Here is a 22,650-nt window from a genome sequence, read left to right as displayed (position 1 = left end):
GAGTTGGCTAAATTCACGACTAGAGTGTCCTGTACACAAAAACAGGAAATCCATTACAGGATTTACACCAGACAAGATTTTGGGCTGAAGACAACAGAGGGAATTTGCATCAAAAGTGGAAGGAAAGCATGAAAGACCACAGAAAGGTAGAAAAATAACCTTATTTACCAATATATGTTTATCTATAAGACAGATTAAAATAGGTTTTATCATTAGACAACCCTTTAAGAGACTGAATAAGGTGCGTGTGAGACTATTTTTTTCCCCAAAAACTTGACCATAACATGTATTAAACCTGATGTGTTTTAGGTCTCATTAAAGCTACACATGGAAGAGAGGCAAGGAAAGGAGGTGTTTTCAACAACGTGTTTAACTATGTCTTGATATGAACCTTTGTGAGTATTATTAATTACTAGTAATAAGTGTACTCAGTGCTGCTCCATGTGTTTGTGCACCTCTGAAAAACTGGCATTTTGGAATATTGATGAAATGGAGGAAGTGTTTTGAGGGTATATAAAAAAAAAGCCTCACCTATATTCGAAATATACAACCCAACGTGACAAGTGCAGCAGTAAGATGTCACTGGGTCACTCTTGGGGTTCCTATGTGAAGCCTGCAGGACTTTTTCATTGATTGTAAATTGGCCTGAAGACACCACTGGATAGCAGATGAGTCTTCAAAATGGAAAGATGTTATCTTTATTCTGTGAGTCAGTACAGTTATGGCGATACCTTTTTTTTTTCCTTTTCACAACAAAATCCTTTTTCTCCCGTTTGCGTTGCAATGTTCCGACAGCCATACCTTTTTAATTTTTTTGTCTGACCACATTGTGTGAGGGCTTATTTTTTTGCATGAAGAGCTGTCCTTTTTATTGGTACCATTTGGCGATACATGCTACCTTTTAATCATTTTAATTCCACTTTTCTGACCAAAATTAGCATGGCATTCATGTGGGATAAATAACAATATAATTTTATAGTACAAGTCGTTCGGAACATGGTGATACCTATTATGTACAGGTTTTTTTTGTGATGATACGGGGCTTTATTGGGAAAGGGGCATCTGTTTCTTTTTTTTACTTTATATTTTGAAAAACATTTTATTTTCATATTTTTTACCTGTTATACTATTCTGCAGTACATCTGTATTGCAGCATAGTTTAAGTGTTAGTAACTTACTGACAGGTAGCCTGTAAGACCCAGCTGATGGATGGATCTCGCAGGCTTCCATACTTAGCAGACAAGAGGCCATCATCTGGCTTCCTGTTGCCATAGAACCTCAAGTATGTATCAATTTATTAAAACTTAACCTTTATTAAAGGGGTATTCCAGGCAAAACCTTTTTTTATATATATCAACTGGCTCCGGAAAGTTAAACAGATTTGTAAATTACTTCTATTAAAAAAATCTTAATCCTTCCAATAGTTATTAGCTTCTGAAGTTTTCTGTCTAACTGCTCAATGATGATGTCACGTCCCGGGAGCTGTGCATGATGGGAGAATATCCCCATAGGAACTGCACAGCTCCCTGGATGTGAGTCATCAGGGAGCTGTTAGACAGAAAACAACAACTCAACTTCAGAGGCTAATAACTATGCAAGGATTAAGATTTTTTAATAGAAGTAATTTACAAATCTGTTTAACTTTCCGGAGCCAGTTGATATATAAAAAAAAGTTTTAGCCTGGAATACCCCTTTAACTTCACATACTAATACCAATACAATTGGACATACAAAACCAAATTTCTTGTGATAAATATGTACAACAACCACCATTAGTGCATGTCTTGGGGGGCACGGACTGAGGAGCATCCTGATTATAATACAGACAGATGTATAGAAGGTCCTAAGAAAATTTCCCCTACTAATGCAGATGATGTATTAGTCTGATAAAACTGCAGGGTAGAATGTAGAGCCAGATGAAATGAAGAAAAGGCTCTTGAGGGAAAGTGAACTCTAACTCTAGAGACCCGTCCCTCTGTCGCTGCCTTTTGAGGGACCCACCTCCTTAACAGGGTGGCTTCAACCACGGTGCCGTTCCCTGACCTGTATAAGTGAAGGAAAAAACAGATAGACCAAGGGGAAATGGATAGATGAAAAGATGTATATATGCTCCCAGTCCGTGACCGCCAGGACACTGCACTAGATACTCAAAAACAACGTGAAAAGTGTACTAAAACACTGGTAACAGTACATTTATCAGTGAACAAAAAAAGGCTTTTCCACTGTCTGATGATGACGGGTTCATCAGGGAACCAAACACAACCTGCGGCTACCAATGTAGTCCAATTACATACACTAAGATAGTAATGAACAGATACAAGGTTAATCTTTGTATCCCACACCTAGCTGTACAAAATTGAAAATATCACCAGATATAACAAGGCCCCCATTGTACAAGGTATTGAAAAAAATAGGCACTGATACACCATTAAATACATATATCTGACCAGAAAAGGGTTATCTGTTATCTGGTGATATTTTCAATTTTGTACAGCCAGGTGTGGGATACAAAGATTAACCTTGTATCTGTTCATTACTATCTTAGTGTATGTAATTGGACTACATTGGTAGCCGCAGGTTGTGTTTGGTTCCCTGATTAACCCGTCATCATCAGAAGGTGGAAACGCGTTGGAACAGTTTATTGGGATTTATCTTGGAGCCTTTTTTGGTTTGCTGATAAATGTACTGTTATCAGTGTTTTAGTACATTTTTCACATTGTTTTTGGGTATCTAGTGCAGTGTCCTGGTGGTCACCCACTGGGAGCATATATACATCTATCTGTTTTTTCCTTCACTTATACAAGTCAGGGAACGGCACCGTGGTTAAGGAGGTGGGTCCCTCAAAAGGTAGGGACAGAGGGACAGGTCTCTAGAGTTAGAGTGCACTTTCCCTCAAGAGCCTTTTCTTCATTCACTCTGGCTCTACATTCTACCCTGCAGTTTTATCAGACTAATACATCATCTGCATTAGTAGGGGAAATTTTCTTAGGACCTTTCTATACATCTGTCTGTATTATAATCAGGATGCTCCTCGGTCCGTGCCCCCCGAGACATGCACTATTGGTCATTGTTGTACATATTTATCACTAGTCATTTGGTTTTGTATGTCCAATTGTGTTGGTATTAGTATGTGACGTTAATAAAGGTAAAGTTTTAATATATTGATACGTACTTGAGGTTCTTTGGTCGGTGATTGTCATGATAATACCTCATGGTATTTATTGATTAGGAGCTTGACACTCCAGACTAACTATCGGGACGCCACGATCACATTAAAGTGTCACTGATGGGGCACAGGGGAGCCCCCTACCTTTGTCAATTCTAAAGATAGTGCGGTCGGAACTGACCATAGCATTTATGGGGTTAAAACTGAAGAGAATTTGATCCCAATCTTTGATCCCAAATGTGATAATTAAAGTGTCATCCCCTGTCCAGATGCATCTTTAGGCTGGTTTGCGCTCAAGGGAGAGGTGCTCAAATTAACCATAAAACAAACTCTTGTGATGTTTTTATCCCGGTTGGTAACCATGGCTGAGCTTCCAGGCTACAGCTGCACCATTCCATTCTCTATAAACCAACTTGCTGCAATAAAGTTGTGTTCACACTAGCAAATCTTCTATAGGTGAGTATGTATATACTTCCGCTAGCTAATAGGGCTTTAGTACCCTACTGCCACATAAGCACATGTTTCTTTCTTCTTTCTGTATGCCATTTATCTGCTTTCAATGTGACAAGCATATGAACTTATCATTCTTAGCGGTGCAAAGCTACAATAAATGTGGTGAATACCAAATATGGCAAAAGTATGGCACAAAGTCAGAAATAGGGCAAAACCATGTTAATAAATCTACCCCAATATTTAACCCCTTAAGGACTCAGGGTTTTTCCGTTTTTGCACTTTCGTTTTTTCCTCCTTACCTTTTAAAAATCATAACCCTTTCAATTTTCCACCTAAAAATCCATATTATGGCTTATTTTTTGCGTCGCCAATTCTACTTTGCAGTGACATTAGTCATTTTACCCAAAAATGCACGGCGAAACGGAAAAAAAATAATTGTGCGACAAAATCGAAAAAAAAAACGCCATTTTGTAACTTTTGGGGGCTTCCGTTTCTACGCAGTGCATATTTCGGTAAAAATTACACCTTATCATTATTCTGTAGGTCCATACGGTTAAAATGATACCCTACTTATATAGGTTGATTTTGTCGCACTTCTGGAAAAAATCATAACTACATGCAGGAAAATTTATACGTTTAAAAATGTAATCTTCTGATCCCTATAACTTTTTTATTTTTCCACGTACAGGGCGGTATGAGGACTCATTTTTTGCGCCGTGATCTGAAGTTTTTATCGGTATGATTTTTGTTTTGATCGGACTTTTTGATCACTTTTTATTCATTTTTTTAATGGTATAAAAAGTGACCAAAATTTTTTTGCGCGTACGCCAAAAGGGGGGTGATTCAAACTTTTATTAGGGAAGGGGTTAAATGAACTTTATTAACACTTTCTTTTTAAATTTTTTTTGCAGTGTTATAGGTCCCATAGGGACTGAGCAGCCGGGTCACTTTCAGTTTCACTTTAGAAGCGGCGGTCAGCTTTGACCGCCGCTTCTAAAGGGTTAATACCGCACATCGCCGCGATCGGCGATGTGTGGTATTAGCTGCGGGTCCCGGCCGTTGATGAGCGCCGGGACCGAAGCGATATGATGCAGGATCGCGGTGCGATCCCGCTTCGTATAGCGGGAGCCGGCGCAGGACGTAAATATACGTCGTGCGTCGTTAAGGGGTTAAAGAAACAGACTGTGCCACTTGTGTAAAAATACAAATGCACATGTGTTACGCCGAGCGCTCCGGGTCCCCGCTCCTCCCCGGAGCGCTCACAGCGTTCTCCTATTCGCAGCGCCCCGGTCAGACCTGCCGACCGGGTGCGCTGCGATAATGTTCCCAGCCGGGATGCGATTCGCGATGCGGGACGCGCCCGCTCGCGATGCGCATCCCGACTCGCCTACCAGACCCGTTCCCCGTCTGTGCTGTCCCGGCGCGCGCAGCCCCGCTCCTCAGGGCACGCGCGCGCCGGGTCTTTGCGATTTAAAGGGCCGGTGCGCCACTGATTGGGTTTTTAATGGTTTTTGTGGTTTTAATGGGTTTTTAATGGTTTTTGTGGTTTTAATCAGTACCTTCACCTGTGCACTTCCCTACTTATACCTCACTTCCCCTGCACTCCCTTGCCGGATCTTGTTGCCATTGTGCCAGTGAAAGCGTTTCCTTGTGTGTTCCTAGCCTGTGTTCCAGACCTCCTACCATTGCCCCTGACTACGATCCTTGCTGCCTACCCTGACCTTCTGCTACGTCCGACCTTGCTCTTGTCTACTCCCTTGTACCGCGCTTATCTCAGCAGTCAGAGAGGTTGAGCCGTTGCCGGTGGATACGACCTGGTTGCTACCGCCGCTGCAAGACCATCCCGCTTTGCGGCGGGCTCTGGTGAATACCAGTAGCAACTTAGAACCGGTCCACCGACACGGTCCACGCCAATCCCTCTCTGGCACAGAGGATCCACCTCCAGCCAGCCGAATCGTGACAACATGATGACTGATATGCATTTTTGAAAAAAAAAAATATATGCAAAAAATTTATGTAGCAGTATATATAGCATGCAAGTTTATTTATTTATTAATTTTTTTTGTCTGAAACTAAGGTATACCAAATAGTAAATGTGAAGAATTACTGGCTTTTCACCAATTATGAAAGTAAACTGCTCAAAAAAATTAAACGAACACTAAGATAACACATCCTAGATCTGAATAAATGAACTAATTGTATAAAATACTTTTGTCTTCACATAGTTGAATGTGCTGACAACAAAATCCATGGAGGTCTGGATATGGAGTCACACTCAAAATCAAAGTGAAAAACCACACTACAGGCTGATCCAACTTTTAAGTAATGTCCTTAAAACAGGTCAAAATGAGGCTCAGTAGTGTGTGTGGCCTCCACATGCCCGTATGACCTCCCCGTCTGGGCATGCTCCTGATGAGGTGGCAGATGGTCTCCTGAGGGATATCCTCCCAGACCTGGACTAAAGCATCCGCCAACTCCTAGACAGTCTGTGGAGCTATGTGGCAACGGTGGATGGAGCGAGACATGATGTCCCAGATGTGCTCAATCGGATTCAGGTCTGGGGAATGGGCGGGCCAGTCTATAGCATCAATGCCTTCCTCTTGCAGGAACTGCAAACACACTCCAGCCACATGAGGTCTAGCATTGTTTTGCATCAGGAGGAACCCAGGGCCAACTGCACCAGCATATGGTCCCACAAGGGGTCTGAGGATCTCATCTCGGTACCTAATGGCAGTCAGGCTACCTCTAGCAAGCACATAGAAAGCTGTGAAGCCCCCCCAAAGAAATGCCACCCCACACCATTACTGACCCACCGCCAAACCAGTCATGCTGGAGAATGTTGCAGGCAGCAGAACGTTCATCTACGGCGTCTTCAGACTCTGTCACGTCTGTCACATGTGCTCAGAGTGAACCTGCTTTCATCTGTGAAGAGCACAGTGGCGAATTTGCCAATCTTGGTGTTCTCTGGCAAATGCCAAACGTCCTGCACGTTGTTGGGCTGTAAGCACAACCCCCACCTGTGGACGTCAGCCCCTCATACCACCCTCATGGAGTATGTTTCTGACCATTTGAGTGGACACATGCACATTTGTGGCCTGCTGAAGGTCATTTTGCAGGGCTCTGGCAATGCTCCTCCTGCTCCACCTTGCACAAAGGCAGCGGTAGCGGTCCTGTTGCTGGGTTGTTGCCCTCCTACCACCTCCTCCACGTCTCCTAATGTACTGGCCTGTCTCCTGGTAGCGCCTCTATGCTCTGGACACTACGCTGACAGACACAGCAAACCTTCTTGCCACAGCTCGCATTGATGTGCCATCCTTGATGATTTGCACTACCTGAGCCACTTGTGTGGGTTGTAGACTCCGTCTCATGCTACCAGTAGAGTGAAAACACAACCAGCATTCAAAAGTGACCAAAACATCAGCAGCCAGGAAGCATAGGAACTGAGAAGTGGTCTGTGGTCACCCCCTGCAGAACCACTCCATTATTGGGGGTGTCTTGCTAATTGTCTATAATTTCCACCCGTTGTCTGTTCCATTTGCACAACAGTATGTGAAATTGATTGTTAATCAGTGTTGCTTCCTGAGTGGACAGTGTGATTTCACAGAAGTGTGATTGACTTGGAGTTACATTGTGTTGTTTAAGTGTTCCCTTTACATTTTTGAGCAGTGTACAATCCTGGGAATACTGTGAGCTGTAGATTTACAACAACTTGCAAGTGACAAGTTGGAACCCACTGTTGCATGTTGTGGCAGCCTACGTTATCCTATAAAATGGAAAAATACATCATTATTTTATCTGTCAAATGTCTGTCCCAAAGAATCATAGCCTTGGCACTATCTATAGGTATGCCATAGTACAGTTCAGCAATGAGAGTGGTGTGAAAAGGGGCTGAGAGCTGTCTGGACATCATTCAGCATGTATGTAAAAACAATAACATAAACAACTTCTCAAATCAATCATAATATTACAGGCAAGTACAATTATGCCAGGGTTCCCGAAGCTGCGGCTCCCCAGTTGCTAGTACAAATTTAATTATGTCCTGAGCTATCAGTTGTCAGTTCAGGATGAGAGTTTTAGTTTTGCAGCAGATGGAAAGCCACACGTTAGGGAACATTGACTTAGATCATGGTTTATCACAAGAGATGCCTTAGACTAACACATTCTAAATTACCTGTTCGAGACCGGTCCAAGAAGAGTTTCATTAACATTTAAAAATGAGTCCAAGACACCAAGTAATGTTTTCGTAACATTAGGCGTCACTTCTTTAGTTAACAGGTTTTCTAGTTGGGACACAATTCTATTTACAGTGGATGCGTTGAGACTACTGGAATTGAGCATGTCTGATAAATTACCTAAATCATCTTTGAATAAGAAAGAAAAATGTTAAAAGACAATACACTAGAACCTCACACAAAACATTTTGACACATATAAGCCAATGAATTCTGAAGTATACATGTGTATTTTACCTTATCAGTTCCCTATGTTAATATACCTAAATAGGGCTTTTTAAAATGCAAATTTTTATATATTTGCTAATCTCTATCTGCTAGTTAGAAAGTAAAGTAGTGGCCACATAAAATTTTCTATAAAAGATTGTGTCGAGTCTTGAATGAACTATGTTAAGTTTGGGCAAAGTTGTAAATAGTTACACTTGAGAACAGAAAATAAAACCATGCTGTAATGGAAATTGCATCATCTAGTGAACATTGATGTTGGGATAACAACTTTTAGGGTGCATTCACATGAGTGATTTACTTTCTGACTCACAGAGTGTTTTCCTCTGTGACTAATTCTAACTCTCCGTGGCAAATTTTTGGCTGCAGAATCTCCACTGCAGAAAATACGCCGAAGACCCCATTGAAGTAAATAGGGTCTTCGGCGGATTCTCAAAAGCGGAAATCTGCTGCCGAAAATTTGCTGTGGACAGCTCACGGATAGCCCGCCTCCATTTAAACTCACAACAGGAAACATGCTGTGAGTTTGAAAGTAAATCCACTTTTGTGAATGCACCCTAAAAGTCCTTATTCGGTGGCTAAATGTACACTGAAATCAGTTTAAAAAAAAACAACAAGATATGAATTATATTAGGAAACTGCATAACTTTTAATTCTGTAGGATAGACTATAACTGTTACGCCGAGCGCTCCGGGTCCCCGCTCCTCCCCGGAGCACTCGCAGCATCCTCTCATTCGCAGCGCCCCGGTCAGACCTGCTGACCGGGTGCGCTGCAATATCACTCCCAGCCAGGATGCGATTCGCGATGCGCATCCTGGCTCCCGTACCTGACCCGTTCTCCGTCTGTCTTGTCCCGGCGCGCGCGGCCCCGCTCCTTAGGGCGCGCGCGCGCCGGGTCTCTGCAATTTAAAGGGCCACTGTGCCACTGATTGGCGCAGCAGGCCTAATCAGTGTGTTCACCTGTGCACTCCCTACTTATACCTCACTTCCCCTGCACTCCCTCGCCGGATCTTGTTGCCATTGTGCCAATGAAAGCGTTCCCTTGTGTGTTCCTAGCCTGTGTTCCAGACCTCCTGCCGTTGCCCCTGACTACGATCCTTGCTGCCTGCCCTGACCTTCTGCTACGTCCGACCTTGCTCTTGTCTACTCCCTTGTACCGCGCTTATCTTCAGCAGTCAGAGAGGTTGAGCCGTTGCTGGTGGATACGACCTGGTTGCTACCGCCGCTGCAAGACCATCCCGCTTTGCGGCGGGCTCTGGTGAATACCAGTAGCAACTTAGAACCGGTCCACCAACACGGTCCACGCCAATCCCTCTCTGGCACAGAGGATCCACCTCCAGCCAGCCGAATCGTGACAGTAGATCCGGCAAAGCAATTTTTTGTACACATTTTTCGCCTTCACGGTTTGCCCACGCATATCGTCTCGGATAGAGGCGTCCAATTCGTGTCTAAATTCTGGAGGGCCCTCTGTAAACAGCTCAAGATCAAATTAAACTTCTCTTCTTCTTATCATCCCCAATCCAATGGGCAAGTAGAAAGAATTAATCAGGTCCTGGGTGACTATTTACGGCATTTTGTTTCCTCCCGCCAGGATGACTGGGCAGATCTTCTACCATGGGCCGAATTCTCATAAAACTTCAGAGTCTCTGAATCTTCTGCTAAATCCCCATTTTTCGTGGTGTACGGCCGTCACCCTCTTCCTCCCCTCCCTACTCCCTTGCCCTCTGGTTTGCCCGCTGTGGATGAGGTGACTCGTGATCTTTCCACCATATGGAAAGAGACCCAAAATTCTCTTTTACAGGCTTCATCTCGGATGAAGAAATTTGCTGATAAAAAAAGAAGAACTCCCCGCATTTTTGCTCCCGGAGACAAGGTATGGCTCTCCGTTAAGTATGTCCGCTTTCGTGTCCCCAGTTACAAACTGGGACCACGCTATCTTGGTCCTTTCAAAATCTTGTGCCAGATTAACCCTGTCTCTTACAAACTCCTTCTTCCTCCTTCTCTCCGTATTCCCAATGCCTTCCATGTCTCTCTCCTTAAACCACTCATCCTTAACCGCTTCTCTCCCAAAGTTGTTTCTCCCACCCCTGTTTCCGGTTCGTCTGACGTCTTCTCTGTGAAGGAGATTCTGGCCTCCAAGATTGTCAGAGGTAAAAGATTTTTTTTGGTGGATTGGGAAAACTGTGGCCCAGAGGAGAGATCCTGGGAACCGGAGGACAACATCCTAGACAAAAGTCTTATCCTCAGGTTCTCAGGCTCCAAGAAGAGGGGAGACCCAAGGGGGGGGGGGTACTGTTACACCGAGCGCTCCGGGTCCCCGCTCCTCCCCGGAGCGCTCGCAGCATCCTCTCATTCGCAGCACCCCGGTCAGACCTGCTGACCGGGTGCGCTGCAATATCACTCCCAGCCGGGATGCGATTCGCGACGCAGGAGGCGCCCGCTCGCGATGCGCATCCCGGCTCCCGTACCTGACCCGTTCTCCGTCTGTCTTGTCCCGGCGCGCGGTGCCCCACTCCTTAGGGCGCGCGTGCGCCAGGTCTCTGCAATTTAAAGGGCCACTGCGCCACTGATTGGCACAGCAGGCCTAATCAGTGTGTTCACCTGTGCACTCCCTACTTATACCTCAGTTCCCCTGCACTCCCTCGCCGGATCTTGTTGCCATTGTGCCAGTGAAAGCGTTCCCTTGTGTGTTCCTAGCCTGTGTTCCAGACCTCCTGCCGTTGCCCCTGACTACGATCCTTGCTGCCTGCCCTGACCTTCTGCTACGTCCGACCTTGCTCTTGTCTACTCCCTTGTACCGCGCTTATCTTCAGCAGTCAGAGAGGTTGAGCCGTTGCTGGTGGATACGACCTGGTTGCTACCGCTGCTGCAAAACCATCCCGCTTTGCGGCGGGCTCTGGTGAATACCAGTAGCAACTTAGAACCGGTCCACCAACACGGTCCACGCCAATCCCTCTCTGACACAGAGGATCCACCTCCAGCCAGCCGAATCGTGATAATAACCAGCACTTACAGAGCTATGATCAAGTTTCCGTCAAATGGATAATATAATAACATACGTGAACATTTTCTATTATATAGCTGCATAAAAAGTCTGCATATTTTTGTTTTATAGTAGTTATTAATATAGGACTATTACAGCAACAAGAAAGAAGCAACTAGTTAGATACTGCAATAGTATATTGTACTTCACTCCTGCAGTGATAAAGAATTCTATAAAATGAACAAAATATGTAAAGTTTACCTGGAAAGTTTGCTGACTCTGTAGTATAACTGGAATTGTTTGAACCACTTGTGGTTGTTACACTATTATTGTTTCTAGACGTTGTTTCAGATCCACTGTGATAGGTTGACATGGATCCAGTGGTAACAGTAGAATTGATGGTATTATTACTTGTAGGTCCATTATAAGCTGTTGTATTCAATCTATTATTTATAGTTGTAGTGCCACTGTTAACTGTTCCATTGAGTTCCCTATGAGTTGTTGTCATTGATCCTTTGCCTCCTGCTGTATTGGACTCACTATTATAAGTTGTTGCAGTGTCATGGTTACCTCTTGCAGTAGATCCATTAGGATAAGTTGATGTAAATTCACTTGTATGTGTTGTTTCAAATGTGCTGTTCACTGTTAATGTAACTTCACTTTTAATTGTTGTGCTGGATTTTCCATCAATAGTTGTACTCAGTCCACCATCTACAGTTGCATTAGATATAATATTAAGGGTTGTAATAGGACTACTATTAAAAGTTGTATTAGATCCCCTTGTATAAGCTTCAGAAGATCCACTGTAAACAGTTTTACCATTTGTCTGGTTACTGTTGTCGTAAGTTGTAGACTGGAATCCTTTGGTAACTGTTTCTCCACTAGTAGTACAGACAGGGGTACTGATAACACTGCAAGGGCAAGAACAAACTTACAATTTGAAAATGAAAAATATGTATGTGATTTAGCTTATCTGTAGATGGTAGTAACCATATGTCATTCTCATCTTTAAAAAGGTAGCCTAATTGTAGGTGTCAATACAAATTTCTAGTGACCCTCACCAAAAGTAGCTCAATAAAAAGAAAGCGTAGCAATCACACAACTGTGTAAAAGGGCACTAACTAATTTATTTATTTATTTTTAATCCCCCAAGAAACATTTAGATGAGGTGAGGGTTCCACCTGACTTCAGGTCTGATGACCTACACTGCTGGCTGTCTGTTTGGGTCAACAGGTATGAAAATCGTGGTCTGCTACATTTCAGTTCGGCAATCAAACTGATATGGTTCAAAAATGAGCTGACCGGAGTGATTATCTGACTCTGGCCAGCTCATTTAAATGAATGGAATGCGGCACAGGTCTGGCAGGGATACCGCAGCAGACGGTTTCAGAAAAGTGTCCTTTTTGCATACATTTGGATTGTATGCATTGGTAAAGCTGCTTCTGATGTACAGTGGGGATCAAAAGTTTGGGCACCCCAGGTACAAATTTGTATTAATGTGCATAAAGAAGCCAAGGAAAGATGGAAAAATCTCCAAAAGGCATCAAATTACAGATTAGACATTCTTATAATATGTTAACAAAAGTTATATTTTATTTCCATCATTTACACTTTCAAAATAACAGAAAACAAAAAAATGACATCTGCAAAAGTTTGGGCACCCTGCAGAGTTAATATGTTGTACTGCCCACTTTGGCAAGTATCACAGCTTGTAAACGCTTTTTGTAGCCAGCCAAGAGTCTTTCAATTCTTGTTTGAGGTATCTTTGCCCATTCTTCCTTTCTGGGCTGTCTGTCACGCACTGCTCTTTTAAGGTCTATCCATAGATTTTCAATTATGTTGCGGTCAGGAGATTGTGAAGGCCATGGCAAAACCTTCAGTTTACGCCTCTTGATGTAATCCCCCGTGGATTTCGAGGTGTGTTTAGGATCATTATCCATTTGTAGAAGCCATCCTCTCTTTAACTTCAGCTTTTTCACATATGGCATCAAGTTAGCATCCAAAATTTGCTGAAATTTTATTGAATCCATTTTTCCTTCTACTCGTGAGATGTTCCCTGTGCCACTGGCTGCAATACAACCCCAAAGCATGATTGATCCACCCCCATGCTTAACAGTTGTACAGAGGTTCTTTTCATTAAATTCTGTTCCCCTTCTTCTCCAAACGTACCTTTGCTCATTCCGGCCAAAAAGTTCTATTTTAACCTCATCGGTCCACAGAACTTGTTTCCAAAATGCATCAGGCTTGTCTATATGTTCATTTGCAAAGTTCAAACGCTGATTTTTGTAGTGAGAGCGTAGAAGAGGTTTTCTTCTGATGACTCTTCCATGAAGACCGTATTTGTACAAGTATCTCTTTATAGTGGAATAGTGTACCACAACTCCAGTGTCTGCCAGATCTTTCTGGAGGGATTGTGCAGTCAAACGTGGGTTTTGAATAGTTTTTCTCACAATCCTGAGAGCTGTTCTGTCTGATATTTTTCTTGGTCTTCCAGATCTTGCTTTAACTTCCACTGTTCCTGATGACTGCCATTTCTTAATTACAGTCCGAACAGAGGATATTAACATCTGAAAATGTTTTGCTATCTTTTTATAGCCTTCTCCAGCTTTGTGAGTGTCAACTATTTTCAGTTTTAGATTTCTAGACAACTGCTTAGAAGAACCCATGGTGCTGATTGTTGGGGCAAGGTCAGATGAGTCTGGGCATTTAAAACCTTTGAGATTGACATCACCTGATCTTCCCAGATGATGATTGAGAACAATCCATGACACTGGCAGTTCTAAGCTTTGCAAAGGGGGCAGTGCATGCTATAAATTCTGCAGGGTGCCCAAACTTTTGCAGACGCCATTTTTTTGTTTTCTGTTATCTTGAAAGTGTAAATGATGGAAATAAAATCTAACTTTTGTTGACATATTATAAGAATGTCTAATCTGTAATTTGATGCCTTTTGGAGATTTTTCCATCTTTCCTTTGCTTCTTTATGCACATTTATACAAATTTTTCCCTAGGTGCCCAAACTTTTGATCCCCACTGTACCATGTACCACAAAGTGCAGTCAGTGAATACAATGTATGGTGCCCATGGGTTTAAAATGGGCATCCGGCACTAGGACAGAAAACTTAAAATTTTGATTTCTACAAGATATCCTGATGGAAATTACCTTGCAAGTGCATTAGCACACACAAAATGATAAACTTAGAAGTTTACCACCAATGTTGTGGGTACTACAGCACTGTGCACTATAGTGCCTGATCTCCCACTCCCTGTGGCTCATAACTGTGCAGTAGAAAACTGAGCGGAAAGCACACACACCATAATGCAATGTGATTTTGCGCTGCTGGATCTCACACTGGAAATGGGTGCTATGGAGACAGAGTGAAAGTGGGTTACAAGCCAGGGGAATGGCCACTCTGTGAAGGTATTCCAGAGCCAAATTCAAAATAAAAGTGATTTAGAGAAATACCTATTTTGCACAGTGCTGCACTATGGTAATTCTCCATAAAAGTGCTCACAACACTGGGGGTACACTTTTAAGAGAACTTGTCACCATGTAAATGCTAAATCAAATGGCACAGTGTTATAGAGCAGGAAGAGCTGAACAGATTGAGATCTATCTATCAGAACTGAAAGGAAAGAATTTAGGACGAACAAGACTCACCAGTTGAGGGATGAACACTCCTCATGGCAACAGCAGTAGTAATCTACATAAAATACAAGAATACAGAGAAATCTTACTAACACCATCCCCTATATCTTACTTATCTTACATATGTAGAAAAAATAATAACAGGGCAATAGTAGCAGGCTGGTAACAGGTGTTTACTCTGTAGAATAGTATGTGATGGCAGCTCAGAAATAATGCATTCGGGGGCGTGGCTTGCTGCCGACGGGAATGGCCGCCTAGTCTGGGAACTCTGTCCCTCATGGCCACTTAATCTGCTATATTTGCTACCTGCTGCTCCGTGCCCCTTGACGAGAGGCACCCGGCGACGTCGGACGCTCTTGCCGACAACCTCACCTGCTCAGCTGCCTGCCAAAGGGATCGGAAGGTTCCTAACCAGATTCTCCCAGGGGCATGAGGAGGAAATTGGAAAGTGAGATTGGCTCAGATTTAAACTAGATGGATATATAGGTTAAATACCCTTCAACCAAAAGGATTAAACGATAATGCGAGTTTTGCACCATTTATTTAAGCGCTGTAACTTTAGGTAGTGATCCTCCCGATCTGCGTGTGTTTATTACCACTTATCTGGTGGGTTGTTCTTAATGTGTTTGTCTTGATTACATTGGTTTTAATCCTCTTTTCTTTTTCTCCTTTTGTTTTTAGATATCCCATGGTGTCTACAGTTCTCTCTAGTGTTATTTTGTCCTACCTGCCATGTATCCATATTCCTACCTCCTGCTGTGCTGTATTTGTAACCCATACATGAATTAATCATTATTTCTTAGCATATAGATAGCTTTTTACATCTAATACCGGTCCATTTATTGGACATTTTTACTTGTGTTCCTTTTTCACATCATTAGTTTATACTCTGTGCTGCCGAGTGTTTTTTTCCAGCATATTCTATATAAATTCATCTATGTGACTACTATCTGTATAGTGGTTTATCATATTAATGCACTTTATTATATATAGCACCGCGCGCTTCTATTCTAGTGACTCGCTTGCATTTTTATTTTATTTTCACTCATTTTTTCAATATTATTCTTATATTGGCCATATTTTCAAGAGACCATATTCTATCACTGATTTTATCCCTGTATTTTTAAATAGATATATATTTTTATATCCCCTATCAATTGTTGTTTTTATTATGCACCTATATGGACTTTTTTCGTCCACGGGCACTTTAGTATTGACACTTTCACCTAGCGTGTTTATTTTCACGGATCAAATAGTATTTCTCTATCACGTTTCCTCCCAATAATAGGTTTGGACCATATTTTATTTTAATACATTTTCACATCACTATTTTGTCTATTCAATCAGTTTAATGACTTTTTGTGTCACTTACTACTCCTTTTTTACTATCATTTCACATCTATGTTTTGGTTTGCTATTTTTGACCATTTTTTCAATAATTAATTAATTAATTTCATAATCTGTTTAATTATTTTTTCTTACTCTTCTTCTAGGGGATTTTCATCTATTCACTGATCATCAATTTTCACATTCATCACATTTCTGGTGGGTCTCCCATTCACTTTGTCACCCTTTCACAGTTTGTTGCACATTTTGGGCTTGCGGTGTTATATCTGTATCCACCTGTATGTTTAATGTTGTGTCTTGTTATGTATGTCTATGTCGGCTGATCCCCTTGGTGTGGTTTGCGCATACTCGGGATGTTCGCATCCTGCTATTTGCCTAGATCCCACTGCTACTAGTACATTCCCACTGCGATACGGCGCGGGTACCGCCCCCTGTCATTCAAGCTGTGACGCGCGGACTCCTCCGATCATGTGACCGCCCAGTGATGATGCGGGATCACATGACCAGTCTCTGGTCATGTGACCAGGAAGTCTTTGAGCTCATCCAGCGCAGTGCTTCTCCAATTGCGGCGCGCAGTGATGATGCGCTAGTCGCATCTCATTACACAGCACCATACTAGGAGGTGAGATAGACAGGTGTGACTTATTACTGGCAATCAGATAGAGAGGTAGGTCCAGTGGTATGAGGGGCAATGAAGGCCTCCTATTGGATTAGACAGCTATCAATCATCTAGAGGAGGGACACCATTGGTGGAGTGATTATATATATACCCACCTGGCAGGAGGTTTAGACACGCCCCCTGACGAAGCACAGGCGAAACGTACGTTGGGGTAGGAGGAGGTAGGTGTGTGGCTGCATGGCAGGAGGACTTTATGGTGTCTCATTCATTTCTCACTTGGTTACTCTCTGTTTATTGTATTCTTTCCCATTTAGGACATTCTTTGATGTGTCACTGTTACATTAATTGTTACCCGTATGTTTATAGCCATCTTGTAATAATATCCAGTGATCTCTTCCATGTTCACATTTGCATTTTCTATGGTACACCAGCTATTCCCTGTACTCCATGTAGGGCCACACCACTTGCCTGCTCCCATCTTCTGTGACTGCCATTGTAGTGCCTTATTTTATTCTCTTCTTATTTTTATTGTATGTATTTTTTGCATATGTGTTAATAAAAGTCATTTTACATGATCTGGTTCTATTTTGTTGGTAGTGTAAGGTTCCTAACCAGGACCCCTTCTTCGGCTCCGGCCTCTCCTCCTGGGTCTCCGGCTCCCGCGCGCAATCTGCGCTCAAGCTCTGTGGGAGCGGCGGCCATTACGGGCTCCGGTCGGGCTCCTGTGCTGCCTGTTCCGCCTCCAGACTCCTGGGATCCTCCGCCGGCAAGTCCCCTGCTGCTCTCCCCGGCTCCTTCCTCTGCTGCTCCACCCGACGGGGACGTGAGTACACCACCTCCCCCCTCTGGATAGAGCCCCCAGTGCAAGAGAGGGACCAACAGCTGGAGGCCCCCGCTCAGCGGCCCATTGCCACTAGTGCACTAAGGAAGAGCTGCTCTCTCACTCCTCCACTGCAGGACCCTGCTCCCTCCTGTGGGTCTGCATCTACTGGGACCTCATCAACTCTCCATAAAGGCCACCTTCCTGCACTAATGGGCCCCTCCGCTTTAAGGATCACCCCCGCTCCCAGGGTGCTTCCCTCCTCTCCTGCACGTACTGCTGGGGCTTCCCCTGCCTGGGTTGTTTGCCCTGCATCGTCCCCTGCTATTGTGGGTGATTGGGCCCCTGGACTCTCACCTCAGGGGTGGTACCCCTTGGGGGCTCCCCCACCATGCCGGGGTCCCCGGGTGCCCCCCGGTTCAGGGCTAGCAATACTGATTGGGGTGACGGCCCCGACATGGAGCTGGGGTCCTCGGGGTTCCTTGCTTCTACCTTGCCTCCTATGGACTTTAGTCAGCTACTCTCTCATCTGCCTTCTAAGGAGGACTTTAAAGCACTTATTGAAAAAGTCAAGGACACTTGCCGGGCTGAAATTGCTTCCATGCGCAAAGACCTTCAGTATGTCTCTCAACGGGTGGATGATTTGGAGGGAGCCCATGACTCCACAAGGTCCTACATCGGAGAGAGCTACAAAATACCATGTCTGCTCAAACTGCCTTCCTTAATGACCTTCACTCACATGTAGAGGATTTGGACAACCGGGGTAGGCGTAATAATATCCGGGTGCGTGGACTCCATGAGGCTACCCAGAATGAAGACCTACATGTCACTTTGGAGGGTATTTTCAACATGATCCTGGGGGAGCCTCCATCACATAAGATCAAACTGGACCGTACACATCGGGCCCTGCGCCCCCGCCCTACTAATGGTCCTCCCCGGTATGTCATTTGTTGTGTCTCGGACTTCCAGCTGAAAGAGAGGATAATGACGAAATCCTGCTCCTTGAAGAATCTTGATTTTGGCGGTGCTCCCATTCAACTCTACCAAGACCTCTCCTGGATCACTCTACATAAACGGCAACTTCTGCAACCTCTACTGTCCACTCTGCGGTCTGCACAGATTCCATACCGATGGTCCTTTCCGTTTGCCCTCCAGGCTCGGAGGGATGGACGCTCTGCTGTACTCCGGACCTTCATGGACCTGCCGGACTTTTGTGCTGCCTTGGACATTCCTGTTCCCCGGATTCAGAACTGGGGGCTGATCTCTCCTCCCCCGTCCCTGCCGCCCGTGTGGCAACCGGTCCGTGGGAAGCGCTCTGGGCGAGGTAGGGCTGCCCCTCCGCCCAGCTCCTCTGGACCTGTCCTACCTCCATCGTGAGAACCTTGTTGGGGTCTATTGTTCTCTGCTGTTGACTGTTTGCTGGCTTGCTGTGCTCCTGCCCCTCGTCATGGATCATCTCTTCCTGCTACCCCGTTCTCTGGTTGTTTACGGGGGTTATTCCTACTCCTGCAGAAAGTATATTTGGGACTACCCCTCAGCGTGGCCATCGAGTGGACTTAAGTTTTCCTGGTTTCTGGGTGATCCTCTTGCATGTTTGCTTCCACTTCCCTCCCTGAGACCGTGATACTTGTTATTGTAATGCTGTTTATTGTTTTACATCGCTTGTTTTTCTTAGCATTGGTCTCTTCTTTGGCCTGCGGGCCATTGGTTAGTTTTTGGAATAACTTGTTCTATGTCCCTCCCCTCGTGTTCCAGTTTGTCGTTTTTTTGTATTTCTCCCTTGTCTTTTCTTCTGTTGTTTCTTTCTGTTGTTTGTCTTTCTCCTTTTTTGTCTTTTCTCCTTTTAGGTCCAGCCGAGTGCTCTTGAGGCCTATGATGGTAGCTTGGGATGCTGGTGACGTCCCGGGTGCTTTCTGTGAGTATGGTTTATTGCCTTTGTCCTGCCCTCTCATGGCTAAGTGTGTTTCTTTGAATGTTAAGGGACTTAACACTCCCGCTACGAGGCGACTGCTGCAGCGGGAGTTAGTTGCCCTGAGAGCAGATATTGTTTACATTCAGGAGACGCACTTCGACAAGACGGGCTCTTTCCAATTTCTCCACCACCTCTACCCCCAGACCTGCATAGCCTCCACTGATAGAAAGGTGGCGGGAGTTGCGATTTTTATATCGAGGCATTGCCCTCTGCAAGTCTCCTCCTTCTATGCTGATCCCTTGGGTAGGTTTGTTATTCTCCAGGGTACCCTAGGGGGGGAAACAGTTGCTCCTTTGTAATGTCTATGCCCCTAACGCATCACAACTTCCCTTCCTTCGTCGGGTGATGGCGCGTCTACATAAATTCCCACCCTCGGCCTGGCTCCTGGGGGGCGATTTTAACTTAGTTTTCTCACCCTTGGCTGATTGCCACTCTACGACGGGCTCACAAACACCTCCTTCCCAATTGCGCTTATCCATGCTTTTTCGGCGCCTGATACGCTCTGCAGCGCTTTATGACCTGTGGCGTATTAATCATCCGTCGGATCATTCATTTTCTTTTTTTTCCCACCCCCACAAACTCCATACTCGCATTGACTACTTTTTTGGCAGCCTTCCCTTGGTTTGCATGCTCTCTTCTGCTTCTATGGAACCTATCTCCTGGTCTGACCATAGTCCTGTTCTTGTGTCCTTTTCTCCATTTACTTCTTCTCCACGCCGTTGCCACTGGCGTCTTAATGACTCTTTACTCAAAACTCCTACTTCACGGGATGCGATCCTATCTCATATTAATGATTATTTTGCAACCAACAAAGGCTCTGTGTCCTCCCGACAATTCTATGGGAGGCTCACAAGGCTGTGGTAAGAGGACACTGCATCGCTCTGGCCTCTCGCCTGAAGAGAGACGCATTGCTCCGCTCCCGGTAACTTAAGGCACAAATTTCTACTCTGGAGGCTCTACTAACTACTCCTTCTCTATCGGTCCTGAGGCGTCTGGTCGCTGCATGGTCCCAATTGGGAGACCTGGCTCTCCATAAGGTAGAACGGCAATTGCTTTATGCTAAGCAGCGGTTCTATGAGAAGGGTAATAAGGCCCACACTATGCTAGCTAGGCGTCTGCGGGACCGTGCTATTGCTCAGGCCCCCTCAGCTCTGAAAGATTCCACAGGGACCCTCCATTACCACCCTGATTCTATTTCCCGCCTTTTTCATGACTACTACTCTAAGCTGTACTCCCTTCCTTCACAACTCCCGGCGGACCCTGGGGAGCGAGCCGTGGCACTGGACCCATTCCTTTCTAAATGTAGCCTTTCGCCCCTCTCTGCCACTGACAGGGAGTCCCTGAATGCTCCTGTCACGCTAGAGGAACTTTCTGAAGTTCTTAAGACTCTCCCTGCCGGGCGCTCCCCGGGCCCTGACGGGTTTACATACTTATACTATAAGACCTATTCTTCTGTTCTTCTACCCAAGCTAGTCCCCTTGTTTAACTCCTTTCTGGGGGGTGAGGGGATCCCGCAGTCCTTCTTACATTCCCTGATTACGCTAATTCCCAAGCCTAATAAAGACCCTCATGATTGTTCTAGTTATAGGCCCATAGCCCTCCTCAATTCTGACCTGAAATTGTTTTCCAAGCTCTTAGCTGCACGCCTTTGCACTTTCCTCCCTACTCTTATTCACAATGATCAGGTTGGTTTCATCCCCTGTCGTCAGGGAGGTGATAACACGAGACGGGTGGTGGATCTTATTGATCTCGTTAATAGGAGATCTGAACAAGCCTTACTCCTCAGCTTAGATGCTGAAAAGGCTTTTGATAGGTTGGGATGGCCATTCATGTTCGCAACCCTGCAGAAATTTGGGATCTCTGGTCATTTTCTCACAGCATTGCGGGGTCTCTACTCCTCTCCCACTCTCTTAAGCTCCCTTCTACTTCCTCGCCTCCCTTTAGTCTCCAAAATGGCACTCGGCAGGGATGCCCGTTGTCCCCCCTGATCTTAGCTCTTTGTACAGAGCCGCTTGCGGCTCTGATTCGGGGAGACCGGACATCTTGGGGATAACCCTTCATGATAGGGCTTTTAAGATTTGCCTTTTTGCGGATGATGTCTTGCTCACTCTTACTAACCCTCTTCTGTCCTTGCCCTCGTTGTATAAGCTTCTACGTGAATATGGCCAGGTCTCTGGTTATAAGGTTAATCTTTCTAAGTCTGAAGCCATGCCCCTTAACCTCCCTTCCTCTTTGAAATCCCAGTTAAAAGGTAACTACTCTTTTCGTTGGTCCATTACGGCCATTAAATACCTGGGAGTGTCCCTCTCTTCTTCCTATTCTTCTTTGTACTCCACTAACTTCCCCTCCTTGTTTCAAGAGCTGCGTTCCTTGATGGAAAAATGGCGATCTCAATATATTTCCTTTTTTGGGCGCATTGCGGCGGTCAAAATGACTATCTTGCCCAAGCTACTCTACTTTTTTGAGACGTTGCAGTTGCGAGTTCCGTTAGCTGCGCTATGTTCCCCTCAATCGGCTATTTTTCGATTTATTTGAGAAACTAAAAGGCATAGACTGCCCATGTCCGTAATGTTGGCGAGCCATTTTTCTGGGGGTGTTAGGAGTACCGGATGTAGCGAAGTATTATTGGGCGGCGCATTTACGTCACCTAGCTGCATGGTCGACTTACCACGCCTATAGTAAATGGATGGAGTTGGAAAAACATTGGCTAGCTCCTACTCACCCCAACTCTCTCCTGTGGTCCTTCCCCCTCCCCTCCCCTGCACTTCCTCTTCTGGGCCCTATGTCCTTCTCCCGATATGTTTGTACTTACTGCTCTGGGCGGTTCCACCTCCATTCCCCATCCTCCCCCTTACAGTCTTTCCTATACTGCCCAGACTTTCCCCCGGGATGCATTTCTCGCATGGTGCAGGAGTGGGGCTCTCAAGGTTTGTTTAGTTGGGCTGACGTAGTGGACCCGCTCACGCGTACTCTTCTGCCATTTGATAGCTTGAGATCTTGTTGGGATCTCCCCGCTTCTGAACTGATTCACTATATGCAGCTTCGGCACTTCCTGCTATCGCAGCGGGGCTCTCTGACCGTGTAACTCCCCTCAGGCTTTGAGAGGCTGTGTAGGGATGGGCCACAGATGTGGGGACTCCTCTCGAGTATTTATTCTCTATTGCTCTCCCCTCGGGACACTCCTGCCC

General features: G+C 44.9%; 1 protein-coding gene across 2 annotated transcripts in view; it reads right to left on the bottom strand.

Moving 5' to 3' along the window:
• Positions 1–22,650, bottom strand: part of ADGRG2 (adhesion G protein-coupled receptor G2) — a 203,901-nt gene that overhangs the window by 47,437 nt on the left and 133,814 nt on the right. For both annotated transcript variants that reach the window (XM_056558757.1, XM_056558758.1), the window contains 3 exons: positions 14,717–14,759; positions 11,320–11,969; positions 7,791–7,980 (listed from right to left, as the gene is read on the bottom strand). In XM_056558757.1, coding sequence (XP_056414732.1) covers positions 7,791–7,980; positions 11,320–11,969; positions 14,717–14,759 — 883 coding nt within the window. The remainder of the gene's footprint in view (positions 1–7,790; positions 7,981–11,319; positions 11,970–14,716; positions 14,760–22,650) is intronic.

This window comes from Hyla sarda, chromosome 2, assembly GCF_029499605.1.
Source record: "Hyla sarda isolate aHylSar1 chromosome 2, aHylSar1.hap1, whole genome shotgun sequence".
NCBI lineage: Eukaryota > Metazoa > Chordata > Amphibia > Anura > Hylidae > Hyla > Hyla sarda.
This window is presented reverse-complemented; position numbering and strand designations above follow the sequence as displayed.